Source organism: Mustela erminea, chromosome 16 (genome assembly GCF_009829155.1).
Source record: "Mustela erminea isolate mMusErm1 chromosome 16, mMusErm1.Pri, whole genome shotgun sequence".
Lineage (NCBI taxonomy): Eukaryota > Metazoa > Chordata > Mammalia > Carnivora > Mustelidae > Mustela > Mustela erminea.
In genome coordinates, this window is record NC_045629.1 from 84,168,424 (window position 1) to 84,182,025 (window position 13,602).

General features: G+C 68.4%; 1 protein-coding gene across 1 annotated transcript; it reads left to right on the forward strand.

The window, feature by feature from the left end:
* Window positions 1-910: 910 nt before the first annotated feature.
* On the forward strand, window positions 911-10,669 carry RHPN1 (rhophilin Rho GTPase binding protein 1). Its single transcript, XM_032316562.1, is given in 19 exon segments — window positions 911-996; window positions 1,404-1,655; window positions 2,087-2,215; window positions 4,017-4,132; window positions 4,869-5,030; window positions 5,032-5,080; window positions 5,083-5,336; window positions 5,735-5,810; window positions 6,359-6,436; window positions 6,894-7,018; window positions 7,132-7,298; window positions 7,440-7,633; window positions 7,978-8,134; window positions 8,210-8,329; window positions 8,708-8,902; window positions 9,324-9,400; window positions 9,600-9,746; window positions 9,885-10,046; window positions 10,367-10,669. Coding segments are annotated over 17 exon segments (2,277 nt in total). The 5' UTR covers window positions 911-996; window positions 1,404-1,655; window positions 2,087-2,179; the 3' UTR covers window positions 10,529-10,669.
* Window positions 10,670-13,602: the final 2,933 nt, after the last annotated feature.

Consider the following 13,602-nt stretch of genomic DNA (forward strand, 5'->3'; position numbering starts at 1 on the left):
GCGGGCCAGCGCCACAGGGACCCCGGCGGGCGGGGAGGACGGAGACCGGGTCTTCAGCGAACCCGAGGAGCACCGGCCCGCCTGCTGCTTGTGCGTGTGTCTCTGCCCCCACGAGAGGTGTGCGTGGAGGGAGGCGAGCCCCGCAGGAAACCCGCGCGTGTTCCGGAGCCCGCGGACCCGGGGAGGCTCTGGCGGGACGCGCGTGGGGGTCCGCCGCCGGCACAGCCCCGCAGGGAGCGCGGGTTCTGGACCGTCTGACTCCGGAAGCCGGGTCTGCGGGCCAGGCTGGTCCTGGAGGCCGAGTCGGTTCTGGACGTCGGTTGTGCAGGCCGGTGCCGCGAGCGGAGGCCGGGGTCGGGCTCCGGGAGGAGCGCGCGGGCGGGGCCGCGAGCAGACGGACGGCGCGGGGGCAGCGGCCACATCCCTCGGACGCGCTCCTCGGGGGCCCGTCGCTGGGGGGCGGCACCCAGCCGCGCGGCGCACGTCCGTGGGGTCGGCCTCAAGGAGCCCAACACGCAGGCGCGTGGAAGGTCAGGCGGGCGGTGTTTGGAAGTTGCTTTTCTCCTTTTTCTCTAACTTTCCCGCACGCTGAGCGGCGCCGAGGCGCATGCGCGGTCTGAGCCCCTCCCGGCCGCGGGGCGTCGGGCCGGGCGGTTGCCGGGGGCAACCGCATTCCCCGGGGACTCCACGGCCGCGTGGGCGGGGTCTGGCCGACCCGAGCCCGCCTCCCTCGCGCTCTGGTTGGCTGCGACTGCTGTTCGTTAGAGCCGTCGCGGCCGCCGGTTGGGCAAAGACGAGTTTCGCACGCTCGGCTCGGCGCCACGCCCCCTCAGCCGGCCCGCGCCCGCCGCCCGGGAGGAGGGAACGGCGGGGGACCCGGCTTCCAGGCGGGCACGGCCCGAGCGGCGGGCGGCGATGATCCCTGAGGAGAGGCCGGACGGCCCGGGCGCCGGCCAGGAGAGCGCGAGGCTGCAGGAGGCCGGCGGCGTTCGCAAGGTGGGTGCGTCCGCGGGGCGGGGGTCTCCCGGAGGCGGGGTCCGGGACCCCCAGCGTCGGCTTGCGGGGTCGGCGGCGGCTCCTGGGGTCTGAGCGCGCGGCGGGAGTTGCGGCAGCCGCGCTCCTCCGCTCTCCCCCGGAGGCAAGCCGGCCTCCCTCTGGGGAAACTGAGGCGCGGTGAGCGCTCGCTCCGCGGTGCGCGCCTCTGCTGGCCTCCTCTTGCGGGTGCGGGGCTCGTCCTGTGCCGCCCAGGAGCGGGTGGGAGCGCAGGTGCAGCTCGGTCTTCGCCGCCGCTCCGCGGGGCTGGGGGGCGCTCCGGGCCCCGTTCTGGGGCAGGTGTTGGGCTCTGGTGTGTGACGGACCGTGGCCTCCGTGCTAGGTCGGAACCCCCATTTCTCCTTTCCTAGCTTTTGCCTCCTTCTCCGCGGGGCGGCTCCCCTTTACCCTGGGCACCTGGCTCTGTGTTTGATGAAACTTTCCATGGCGGCGGGCAGGCAGCCCGAGCCTCCCGGGGGCAGGAAATGGCCGCAGGACTTCACAGCTGGACAGTTCGTCCTTTTCTCACTCCCCACGCGCTCCTCCCCCTCCGCGGTCCCTAACCCTGGGGCCCCGACTGGGACCGTGGACCCTTTCCAGGAGTACTGGGGAAGCTCTGCAAGGTGGGTGGGAGGTGGAGACCGGGGGAGCCTGTGCTGGGAAGGAGGGCGCCGCCCCTCTCTGCAGCCTGGAGCTTAGGCATTCCCGGGGGGGTGGGGGGGGTGTCACCAAGAGGCGGTCACCGTGTTCATACCAGGCCCGTGAGGAGTGCTACAGGGCTCAGAGTAGCTTCTGGCTCAGAGTAGCTTCTGGCTCGGAGACTGCAGGCCTCCCCACTTCCAGCACGTCTCTCCAGGAGCGCTGGACATCAGAGACCAGACAGTGGGGGTGATGACAGCCCTCCTGAGCTGATGGGCTCTGCCCGGCACATGGACCAGCCCCTATCCGGGCAGGTGGTCATGGCTGCTGGCCCAGAGCCTGCTGGAGCTTTGTAGTCGGACTTTCGGAAAGGGACGGATGTAGCTCCGACAGTTGCCTGCTTCTCCCTTCCCAGGTTCTCAGGCCTCCTGGAGGGGATGCTGTCCAGGGAGGTCTTCCTTGATTGATCATTCTTGAGAACGCTGGAGCCTGGGGGAGATGTTGAGTCATGGTCCAAGTTGGCCGTCCGCCGGGAGCCTTCAAGGTGGGAGGGTGGGAGGCCTTCTTTAGGGGGGCCCCTCCTTGAGGGCAAGATATAGCCCCCAAAGAGTGTGAAATTGCCCTGTGCTTAACAGTGGGGGGCACACCGAGGGGGGACGCATTTCCTCCAACATGTGGCAGACAGCAGATGCTGCAGGAGGCTGGTCTCAGCACTGCTTGGAGACACCTCCCTGTCCCTGTGTCAGGATGGGGTCCTGGGAGCTGCTGGCCTCACCCCCACTGGGCTCAGGGGCCGTGTGACCATCTTTGGGGACGTTGCCCAGAGAAGGTGCATTCTGAGAAGTTCTTCCTGGCTCCAGGGCTGGCAACTGTCCCATACAGTAGATCCCTAAATGGCCAGGAGGCATGGTCACGTAGGGTCCCGAGAGCTGCTCCAGCTTCCCGTCCTGGCTCCTGCGGGGATCCTCACCTTCCCTGGCTGGATCCTCCAGGCACCCGTCTGCAGCATCTCTGTGCCTAGGGACCCTACATCTCTGCTTGCAGCTGCTGCATGGCTTTCCTGCCCCGGGGCCCCGAGACACCGGCAGCTGTCAAGATTGCCCCATACAATGAGGAATCATGGCCGAGGTGGGCAGTGGGCAGTCAGGAGGCCTGACCAGCTGCCTGGGAGCTGAGCGGCCCTGGGCCTGTGCTTTGAGCATTTGCCCAAAGGGATCCCACCAGTGAACAGCCCTCTGGGATGGAGCCCATCCCAGGCTCAAGGTGCACCAAGCACCCCAGAGAACAACTGGGCTGGAAAGCTTCCAGCGTCCTGTAGGCAGCCTCCTTGCCCTTAGCACCTTGGCAAGATCTAGGCTAGGTCGTCCCCGCATGGCCATGCCTGAGCTTATGCCAGAGTTGTGCGGGAAGAGTGAATCATGGCGGTTATGGAATGAAATTCAGAAGTGCAGGAAGACGCCAGGGGACTCAGTTAGCTAAGCGTCTGGCTCTACATTTCAGCTCAGGTCATGATCTCAGGGTTGTGAGATCGAGCCCCGGTCACGCTCCACACTCAGCAGGGCGTCTGCTCAAGATTTTTCTCTCCCGGGGTGCCTGGGTGGCTCAGTGGGTTAAAGCCTCTGACTTCGGCTCCGGTCATGATCTCAGGGTCCTGGGATCGAGCCCCACATTGGGTTCTCTGCTCAGTGGGGAGCCTGCTTCCTCCTCTCTCTCTGCCTGCCTCTCTGCCTTCCTTTGAACTGTCTGTCGAATAAATAAAATCTTTAGAAAAAAAGATTTTTCTCTTCCTCTGCCCCTTCCCCTCTCCGTGCGTGCCTGCAGGCACTCTCTTTCTCTCTCTCCCGCTCTCTCAAGTTAATACACGTATTTTAAAAGATTTTAAAATGCACGTGCACAATCCAGGGAGCTGCAGAGGGAGAGGGAGAAGCAGGTTCTCCGCGGAGCCCAAAGCAGAGTTTGAGCCCAGACCCCCGGGATCACGACCCGAGCCAAAGGCAGATGCTTCCCCGACTGAGCCACCCAGGTGTCCCTAAGTCTTTTTTAAAAGTACAAAAGGCTGTGTGGTGAGCAGATGGCCCCCTCCTGCCAGCGGCTTCCAGAGTCCCGTGGCACTGGTGCTGGCCCCACAGAGTAGGGGCCACAGCCCCAGCCACGGCCCCACCTGCTATGTTCTTCCTGGCCCAGCTGCCCTACTGCCCTCCTCCCGTCCTCCTGCCTCCGCCAAGCCCGAGTTGGCCGCTGCCATCAGTGGGGGCTGCGCCTCCCCCACCTGCCAGAGTCTTCTGGCATGTGGGAGCTGTTGGCAGACCCTGGCCCGGCGCCTGTCACCCTCAGCCTCTCCACAGGGCTCCGACCCGCTGGCCCAGAGCCCGCATGGGCGCCCACAGAGCCGCAGGGCCCGGGTTCGCCAACAGATCACCAAGGAGCTGCGGATGCGGACAGGCGCCGAGAACCTGTACAGGTGCGTGCCGGCGGCCACCCCCGTCGCTCAGGAGGGGGTGCCGCCCCCGGGCCCCCAGCCGGCCGGGCCTGTGCTGGGTGATGAGTGCAAGGCAGCGACCCAGGCAGGTGCCCACCCTTGTGGTCTGGCTTGGGAGAGGGACACGGGAGCGGATGATGATGGCCGTGGCGGGCTCCCAGGAGAAGGGGCTGGGCCTCCCACCGGGCTCTGGGGCAGTGATCAGCAGAAAGCCTCACAGGCCACCTGGGCTTCTGCCTTGCTGGCTCTCCCTGGCAGGGCTCAGCTCAGGGGCTGGCGGGGGCGGGTGTGTGGTGTGGGCGCCTCTGATTTGTATGTGGTGGCCCACCGGCACCGTTCAGGCTGAGATCTGACAGGTGTCCCAAGGTTGGGGATCCGGGAAAGTGTCCTGTGGGCTGAAAGGGCACATATCCATGAGAACGGCAGCTGCACATCTGCTCAGACCTTCACCCATGTCTTCCTCGGCCCACTCGGTGGCTGAGGGCCCGGGAAGGTGGTCCGACCTGCGGGACACAGTGCCGGCCACTGTGTGCAGAGCCGGCCGACAGGTTCTGGGACGGGGTTGCTGGGCCCCAAGGGCTCCTCCGTTTCCTTAGCAGCCCTGTGTCCCTGTCCAGGCTAACCCTGCTCTCAGCCGGGCCTTCCTGGGGACCCATCGGCCCTTCTGTCAGGTGCCCAGATGTAGGCACAGAGAGGACCTGACCCCCGAGCTTTCCAGGAAAGCCAATTTTGTGTTGCTGTGGAGGGCGAGCCAGAGCCTGCATCCAGGGAGAGCGGAGGGGGGAGGCCAGAGCCTGTGGCCTGGAAGGTCTGGCTCCGAGGGATGTGCCCTGGGCCGGAGGCGTTGTCTGTATGCGTGGACAGAAATAACAGCCGCTGTAGGGGCACTCAGAAGAGAAGAGAGAGGTCATCCGGTGGGCCCTGGGCCCCAGTGCTGCCCCCCAACGGGACTGGGCCCGCAAGCACAGCACGCTGGGGGGTTCTGGAGGCCAGGGCCAGGGCCACATGCCATCCACCTGCAGAGCTGCGGCTCAGCTCACCTTGGCCTCCCCAGAGCCACCAGCAACGCCTGGGTCAGGGAGACGGTGGCCCTGGAGCTGAGCTACGTCAACTCCAGTCTGCAGCTGCTGAAGGAGGAGCTACATGAGCTCAGCGGCGGCCGTGTGGAGGCCGACCGGCCCGAGGGGTGCGTGCGCGGGACACGGCCGGCCCCGGGGGTGTGCATGTGCACGTGTGTGCGTGCGAGGACACGGCCGGCGCCGGGGGTGTGCGTGTGCGTGTGCGTGTGCACGTGCGAGGACATGGTTGGGGCCGGGGTTGTGCGTGCGTGCGCATGTGTGTGAGGACACAGCCGGCCCCGGCGGGGGTGTGTGTGCGTGTGCATCCGGAAGCACGGGATCCAGGTCAGAGGCTGAGTGGGAGCAGGTGTGAGGGCACCGGAGCAGCATCCGTGCTGTAGGGTGTGTGTCGGATGGGAGTCAGAGTCGGAGGGGAGGGGTTCCGTGCGGCTGGGGACGGAGGGAGTAGCCACTGGGGACAGCAGGGGACAGCCTCAGAGACTGGGTTCCATGGCTCTGGTTCCAGCGAAGGCATCACTGTCCCTATGATCCCCCTGGGGCTGAAGGAGACCAAGGAGCTGGACTGGTCCACACCCCTGAAGGTGAGCGCTGACCTATGACCTGGGACTCGCACCTGCCCTGGGGTGTGCAGGGATCACGGAGGCTTCCCGGTCCAGCATGTCCACGGACAGTTGGGGAAAGAGGCGTGGAGGGAGACGGAGCCTGCCTGGGCCGGGCTTGCGGTGGGGGGGGGGCTGGCTTTGGAGAAGAGCCCCTCCAGCGTTGGGGGGTAGGCATGGCAGAGCCGGTCATCCTGCTGGAAGGCCGAGATGGCAACAGGGTTCCCCTACCCGCACTCTGAGCACCCCACTGGCCGGGGGCCCTCCAGTCGGAGCCAGAGCCTCTGCTGCAGAAAGCTCGTCGGGGTTCGTGAGCCAGGCCCCCTGGGGCTGTGCCCAGCAGGCCTCTCACCTGTCTGGTGGTCGAGAGCCCTTGCTGTACAGGGCCTGGCGAGGGACTCTGCGTCCCCAAACCCCGTGTCTGTCCTCAGCCCTTCTCCAGGGGCCCAGGGCTTCCCTTCCACTCCCCGTCTTTGCCTGCGTGGGGTGGGGGGACCAGAGAAGCCTGGCACCTGCCCCTCCCCTACCAGGAGCTGATCTCTGGGCACTTTGGAGAGGACAGCGCCTCCTACGAGGCCGAAATCAGGGAGCTGGAGGACCTGCGGCAGGTGGGTGGGCTCTGCCCCCCCCTCCCCCTTCCCCGCCCCATCCCGCCGCCAGTGGCTAGTCTCCCAGGTCATGTTGAGGGAAGGGGGGTTCCGTCAGGAACAGAGAAGAGGAGCATAGGCATCCGGCGGGCCGGAGTCCCCGCCTGGGGCTGCTCTGGGGACAGTAGAAGGCTCGCAGGCGGCTGGTGCATGGGGGGCATGGTCTGTCCTCACCACCTTCTGCTGGGCCTTTGGGAACCGCTGCTCTGTGGTCCCTCCCAGGGACCCTGCGGGGCCTCTCCTGGGCTTTTCACAGTCTCCCGCCCCCACAACAGCCCCAGAGAGGGCCTATCCCCCCATCCCCCCAAGAGCCTGGAGCGCTCCTGTGGGGCGGGGACGTCCGAGGGGGCTCCCGGGGCGGGGAGTCCTAGCTGTGGCCTGGCCTGGGTGCCGGGGCCCAGCTGGCACCTACCTGCAGGCCGCCCGGACCCCCAGCCAGAGCGAGGCGGGCCTGGGGCCACTCATGGCCTACTACAACCAGCTCTGCTTCCTGGACGCACGCTTCGTCGCCCCTCCCGGGAATCTCGGGCTGCACTTCCACTGGTAGGGCCGGGCTGGGCGGGTGTCCGTGGTCCCCACCGACAGATCCCCCGAGCCCTGGCCGCAACTCCCGACCACTTTCTGTGGGAACACCACCCGGCCTCACCCCGCCACAGGTATGACTCCCTGACGGGGGTCCCAGCCCAGCAGCGGGCCCTGGCCTTCGAGAAGGCCAGTGTGCTTTTCAACATCGGGGCCCTGCACACCCAGATTGGGGCTCGCCAGGACCGCTCGTGCCTCGAGGGCACCCATCACGCCATCGAGGCCTTTCAGAGGGCTGCTGGTGAGGGCGGGCCGCGGTCAGGGTGCCTCTGGGGCATGTGGGGGCGGGGCCGGTGGGATGGCCCCTGCTGCACCCGGATCCCCCCTTCCTGGGGGTGTGGCCGGGCTGTCCTGCCCGCCTGCTGTGAGCGCCCCTCCGCAGGGGCCTTCAGTCTCCTGAGGGAGAACTTCTCCCGAGCGCCCAGCCCTGACATGAGCCCAGCCTCGCTGTCCATGCTGGAGCGACTGATGACAGCCCAGGCCCAAGAGTGCGTCTTTGAGGGTCTCCTGCTCTCATCTCCTGAAGGCCCCCAGGATTGCTTGGCTCAGCTACGCCTGGCTCAGGAGGCTGCCCAGGTGAGGACAGCGAGCCCTTGTCCCGCAGGAGGCCTGGCCAAGCCATGGGGGCTGGATGAGCAGGAGGGCCTGGACCGGGGGTCTGTGCAGGGAAGGGTGAGGTGCCACGCTGTGTCTCCGGCTGGTTCCCAAAGCCGGCTGTTGTCAGGACCCGAGGGTCCTGAGTCCCTGTCCCTGGGGCAGCAGCCGTCAGAGCAGCAGCTGGGGCCCAGAACATGAGCTGGGCCCGGTTGGGGCATGGGGCGGGGCCTGGGGTTGGGGCAGGTGGAGGCCTGGCCCCAGGGTGGGGAGGGGCGGGGCGGAGGCTGCTGGGTGACCCCAGTCTCCCACTACGTGCGCCCCAGGTGGCGGCCGAGTACAGGCAGGTGCACCAGACCATGGCCCAGCCACCTGTGCGGGACTACGTGCCCTTCCCCTGGACCACCCTGGCACACGTCAAGGAGGAGTACTTCCGCGCCCTGGCCCATTACCACGCGGCCGTGGCGCTCTGCGACAGTCCCCGTGAGTGCCCCGCCCGCCCGTCTTTGCCCCTTCAAGGCCCCAGCTGGAGGGGCTCATGGCCCGCTCTTGCCCCAGCAGCGGCCGAGGCGGACTTCCCCACGCGGCAGCAGGCCTTACGTGGGCGCCCGGCCGCATCGGAGCCAGAGCCGTGGGGCACTGGGCTGCCCCAGAAGCCAGAGGAGCGCAGGAAGCTGGGTGAGGCGGCCTTGGTGGGGGGGTGCCCGCCGAGGGGCCCTAGTGCCCCATCCTTCCTGAGTCACCTCGCCCAGGCATGCCTGGTGTCCCGGCCTGTCCCCTGTAGGCCCCCTGCTCCCCTCTTGCCTGTCCGCTGCTCGGGGCTGACTCCCAGAGCAGGCCGGAGCGAGGCGGGGGGCCTGGGCACGTGCGGGCGCTCGCAGGAGGCCGCTCCTCTGTGGCCCAGCCTCCCACAAGGGGCAGTGCACCCCCCCAGGATGGACCCAGAAGCCCTCGCCTGTCCCCAGCTTGCTGCGTCCAGGGGCGGGGGGGCGCGGGGGTCTGGTCCCTGGGGCCAGGTGGGGACCCGAGACGCGAAGTCTGCCCTGTCCCGCACAGGCAAAGCCCACCTGAAGCGCAGCATCCTGGGCCAGGAGGAGGCCCTGCGGCTGCACGCGGTGGGCCGTGCCCTGCGCACGGTCGACCTGCTGCAGGCCGTGCTGGCCCAGGCGCTGAGGCGCTCCCTGGCCAAGTACTCGGAGCTCGACCTCGAGGACGACTTCCTGGAGACCACTGAGGCTCCCGACATCCAGCGTGAGCCACCCGGTCCCTCAGGACAGGGGTGTCCAGCGTGCGGGCGCCCATGGGCTAAAGCCCACAGAATGGCGTGGCCATTCCTTGGGAGGAGCCCGGGGGCTGTGCTCCCTTGCTCTCGGGGTCTCCCTTGCTCTCGGGTCTCCCCATCCCCAGGGTGGGAGTCAGCTGTGGCCCGAAGGCAGGTGTCCACAGGCCGGCCGCCCAGCATCTCGGGCTTTGCAGGAGCAGGCAGGCGTGGCTGGAGCATGGGGACCCCCAGGAGCCCCCCGGGGTGGGGGAGGAGGGAGCAGCCAGGCCCAGAGGGTGGCGGTATGCATCGAGCCGGCTGCTCCTTGGGCCGTGCCCTCTGCTGGGGCTGACCCAGGTCGCGGTGCACCCGGGGCTGACCCGGGCTTCGTCCTGTTCTTTGTTCTTTCAGCTAAAACACAGCAGAAGCCGGAGATCAGGGCGCCCAGCTTCTCCAGGGTGAAGGTGACCGATATCTTTCAGCGACTGGTGAGCACCCTGTGCCAGGGTCACCACCGCCCCCGCACCCCGGCACGGGTGGGCTGAGGACCCCGCACAGGCAGCAATGACGCCCGGCCCTGCCCAGTCCCTTTGCCGCACCTGCTCTCTGACCCAAGACGCAGAGGTCGGGTGGGAGGTGTTGGGGTGGCCCAGCCAGGCCAGTGACACCCCCTCGCCCCACTCCCAGGGGCCCCTGTCTGTGTTTTCAGCCAGGAACTGCTGGCGGCTGGTGGGGCCCGTCCACGTGACCCGCGGGGAGGCCGGCTTTGGCCTCACGCTGCGCGGAGACGCGCCTGTCCTCATCACGGCCGTCATCCCCGGGGGCCCGGCGGCGGTAAGGCCCCTGTTCCACCCCCGGGACCAAGGTCCTGGGCTGAGCACAGGCTGCTGGCGTGTAGGGGGCAGACGGGACCGTGGGCAGAGGTGCTGGGTGCCCACAGGGGACTCCCGGACCTCTCCCGTCTCCCCGCAGGCAGCTGGCCTGCATGAGGGAGACTACATCGTGTCCCTGAACGGGCAGCCGTGCAAGTGGTGGCGGCACGCCGAGGTGGTGGCACAGCTGAGGGGCGTGGGTGACGAGGGTGTGAGTCTGCAGGTGGTCACGCTGCTGCCCAGGGCGGAGCCCCCCGGCATGGTGAGCCCCGGCGGCCCCAGAACCCCAAAGGGCATGGGGAAGAGCAGGGCGCGTGCGGGCGACTCCAGCCCCGGGGCGGGGCTTTTGGGCAGCAGCCCCCCGCCCTCCGCGGGCCTCGTGCCCACACTTGAGGACGCCTGGGGCTGAGGAGCTACAAGCGCTGTCCCGTGGCCTTCACCCAGCCCTGCGTAGCGCCCGGTCCTCCCGGGACCCCCGGCTCACCCCTGACGGCCCAGCCACCCACTCCCCGGTCACTCCCTGGCTGGCCACAGGCAGGATGGGCCAGGGGTGCTGACTGGGGTTCATTTCTGTCCCGGCAGCAGGGGCACCATCGGCCGGCCCTGGGGGCGCTTCTGAGGAGCCAGAAGGAGTGTGACTGGGGGGCGCCCACTCCCGCACGGGCCGGCCCCAGGCCCTTCCTTGGCTGGAGCCGCAACGCCAGGAGGGGCCAGGCCAGAGGGAGGCTGTCCCCGCAGCCCTGAGCGGTGGGCCACGCTCCCCCTCCGAGCGCCCCGCCCCACACCCCCGTGTGCCTTCCTCCAGCCTGAGGGAACTTCAGGCCAGTTTGCTGCGCTCCCCACCCCCAGTGCTGCCATTAAAGACCGTGTCACATGAGGCTTGTGTGAACCCGGTGCTGCAGGCCAGATGCTGTACCTGCACGGGACGTGTCGCAGCTGCTCTGGGCAGGGGTCGCCGATGCCAGGACGCTGCCTTGGGGCTACGTGGTCCTCAGTGGGCCCTAAGTGCCCACTGGGGAAGGGCAGCCCCCCACCCAAAGGGACAGGGGTGACTAATAGGGACAGTGGGCTCCTGCAGCACAGATCCTGGCTCCCCGACCCCACACTGCCCCATCCTGTCCCCGTGGCCACACACCCCCAGGGCTGGGTCGGCTGCTCACCACGCTGGGCCTGTGACCCCCTCCACGTGCCCTTCCGCTGGCTCAGCCCACCCGGCACCCCTAACCCTGACCCTACCGCCCCACCTGCGCTCTGGGCCCTCATCCTGCCCGACTCCCAGCCCCACGGCGGCTGTCCAGGCCTCCGAGCTCTCCGCCCGGCCTGCTCACCCCGCACCACCCCCAGCCCGCCCAGCTCAATCCACCCCGGCGGAGCCCTGGGGTCTTCAGAGGCCTGGGGCACCGGCGTGGGCAGGGGAGAAGCCCCAGGGCAAGGTGGGCCCGCCTGGGTGTCAGGCTGGGCGCCGGCCTGGCCGGAAGTCTGCATGGCCACCAGGGGGCGGCCGTTGCCCACGTGAGCAGCCACTGGAGGCAGCATTTGGGGAGCGAAGTCTGGCCTTGGGGGAGCGCGGGGAAGCTCCCCTACAGGCGGGGACCCCCGTCTCTTGCACGCTCGTCCCCGTCCCCTCTGGGAGCAGCACCGTCCTGGTCCCCGCCGCCTTCCCCTCGGTCCTGCCGTGGTGGTAGGCGCCGCGGGGGCGCTCGGAGGGGGGGCGGCCTTCTGGAAGAGCCCAGGGCTCCCCGCCTGCCGCAGCCTGGGCTGAGCACGGCCAGGTGCGTCCAGTCCCATCGACCACCTGCTCCTCCCGAGAGAACGCCCCTCTCGGCAGAACCGGCCAAGGTCACCTCGGCACTTAGTAATTCAATTAATGAAACTGTGCGTCAAGGAGGCCATTACCCGCTAATCAGGGATGACGGGGCTGGCAGGTCTCGTCCAGGAGGGTACTGTGGCTCCCCTCCCTCCGGCGGCCAGTCCGGACCCAAGAGGGGCACGTGGGCTGGGGGAGCGGCTGGTGGGGCGGGGGCTGTCGGCAGGGATGGCACAGCTCCCCACCACAGACAGACCGCCCGCTCACGGTGCCGGCCTTCTGGCCTTCAGCCCTGTGCCTGGGGCTCGTCACAGCCAGAGCCGCTGGGGCTGGGACTAGCCTCCCTCTCGGTAGAAGGGTCAGCAGCTTTCCGAAGCGCTGTCCGAGGTCCCGCTGCCCAGGCGCTGTCCCCCAGACTGGGTGCTCCTAGGGTCCAGTTCACGGCTGCGGGAGGCAGTGCTGGGCCCACCTTCATCCCAGGCCAGGCGGGGACGGACATCAAGGGCAGTCTCCTCTCTGCGGGCTGCGACAAACCCCTTTCCCGGAGAGGGAAGTACGCGGTGAGCGAGGTGCGCGGGGCCGCAGCGGCACGGCCGGCCGCTGAGAGCTCAGCCCGCACCTTCTGGCAGGAGCTAACTCCCGCCCCGCGCACCTCTGCCCAGGCCACCCAGGCCGCTGAGCGGGGAGCAAGCGGAACCCCAGGCCGGCCCTTGGGAATGGGTCGAGGACTGAGCAGAACCCACAGCTTTGCCCTGGTAGTCTGTCGTGACCTGCCCCCACCCCGAGTGGCCTTGGCACAGACACGGAGGCCGAGCCTCCAGAGGCCTGCCTGGGCACGAGGCCGCTCGGCAGTTCACGCAGGAGGCCCCGGGGCTGTCTGGTGCGCACCAGAGGGAGTCCCGTGCAAGAGAGCCCAGACTGGCCAAGGCCTCTCTTAGCCCACGCACCCACAGGTGTGCCCCCCCACCCCCGGCCCACACCGGCGCTCGCACCCACGCCCTCCGCCTGTGCTGTCCGCCTTCTCTGTCCCGCCGGAGCCCTCTCTGCTGTCCTCAGATCGGGCCACACCTCGTGGTGCGGGCTCCAGCCCTGCTTTCCGGCTCAAGCTTGTCCCCTATGTCTGTGTCACAGACAAGCCACGCGCAGGGACCCCGCCGTCTCTTCCACACGTGCCGTGAATGTCTGGGAGGGCTCAGGGACCTGGTAGGACTGTCACACGTGTGCGGCTGGGGAGGGAGGGTCGGCACCCGAGAGTGGCTCTGGGAGCGGCGGCACCCCGCCTCCCTCCCTGGCACCCCGAATGGCCCCGTGGGACAGCTCATTTCCCAGAGTGGTCCCCCCTGGGCAGGGAGGCCGGGGGTGAGTGCGCACGGCCATCCTTTTTGCTTTGCCAACAGAAAACTGCCGAGAGAGGGAAAGGCAAACTCTGTTTCGCTTGGGTCAGCAGGGAGCCTCGCGGAGATTAATGTGCACAGAGGCGCGGCAGAAGGAGCCCTGGCGGCGTGGGAGGCCCAGGCTGGGATGAACGCGGAGTGGGGGCAGGGTCCGCCGTCCACACCAGAGAGTTGGGGGTCTGGGGGCGCCGCAGGGTGGGGGTCCCTGGCCTACGCTCCCTTGTCCCCTCTCCACTCACCCCCCCTCCAGGTCCCAGCTCACCCCACCCCTACTGGCTCAGCGTAGGCACCTCCTAGGCAGCCTCCGTCGGCCCCCCCATCCCCTAAGGGGCAGAGTCAGTCCCGGAGCCTCCAAAGCTGGGCCGTACTACAGCCAGGAGGAGCCCCGACAGGAGGGCGGCCTTCCCACTCTCGCCCCTTTAGACCCTGACCCCCAGAGTTAAGGCCACGGGAGGCGGCCCTCAGGGAGACCAGCGTGAGTTTGTAAGGTGGTAAGATGCCCTGAACGCGCCCAGCTATCTGGGGCCAGCCAAGGTGGTCCCCAGGGCCCTGCGGTTCCAGAAGCGGGGTGTGTGGGAGGTGGTGAGTGTGAGAAGCAGCAGGAGAGCTCGGTTCAC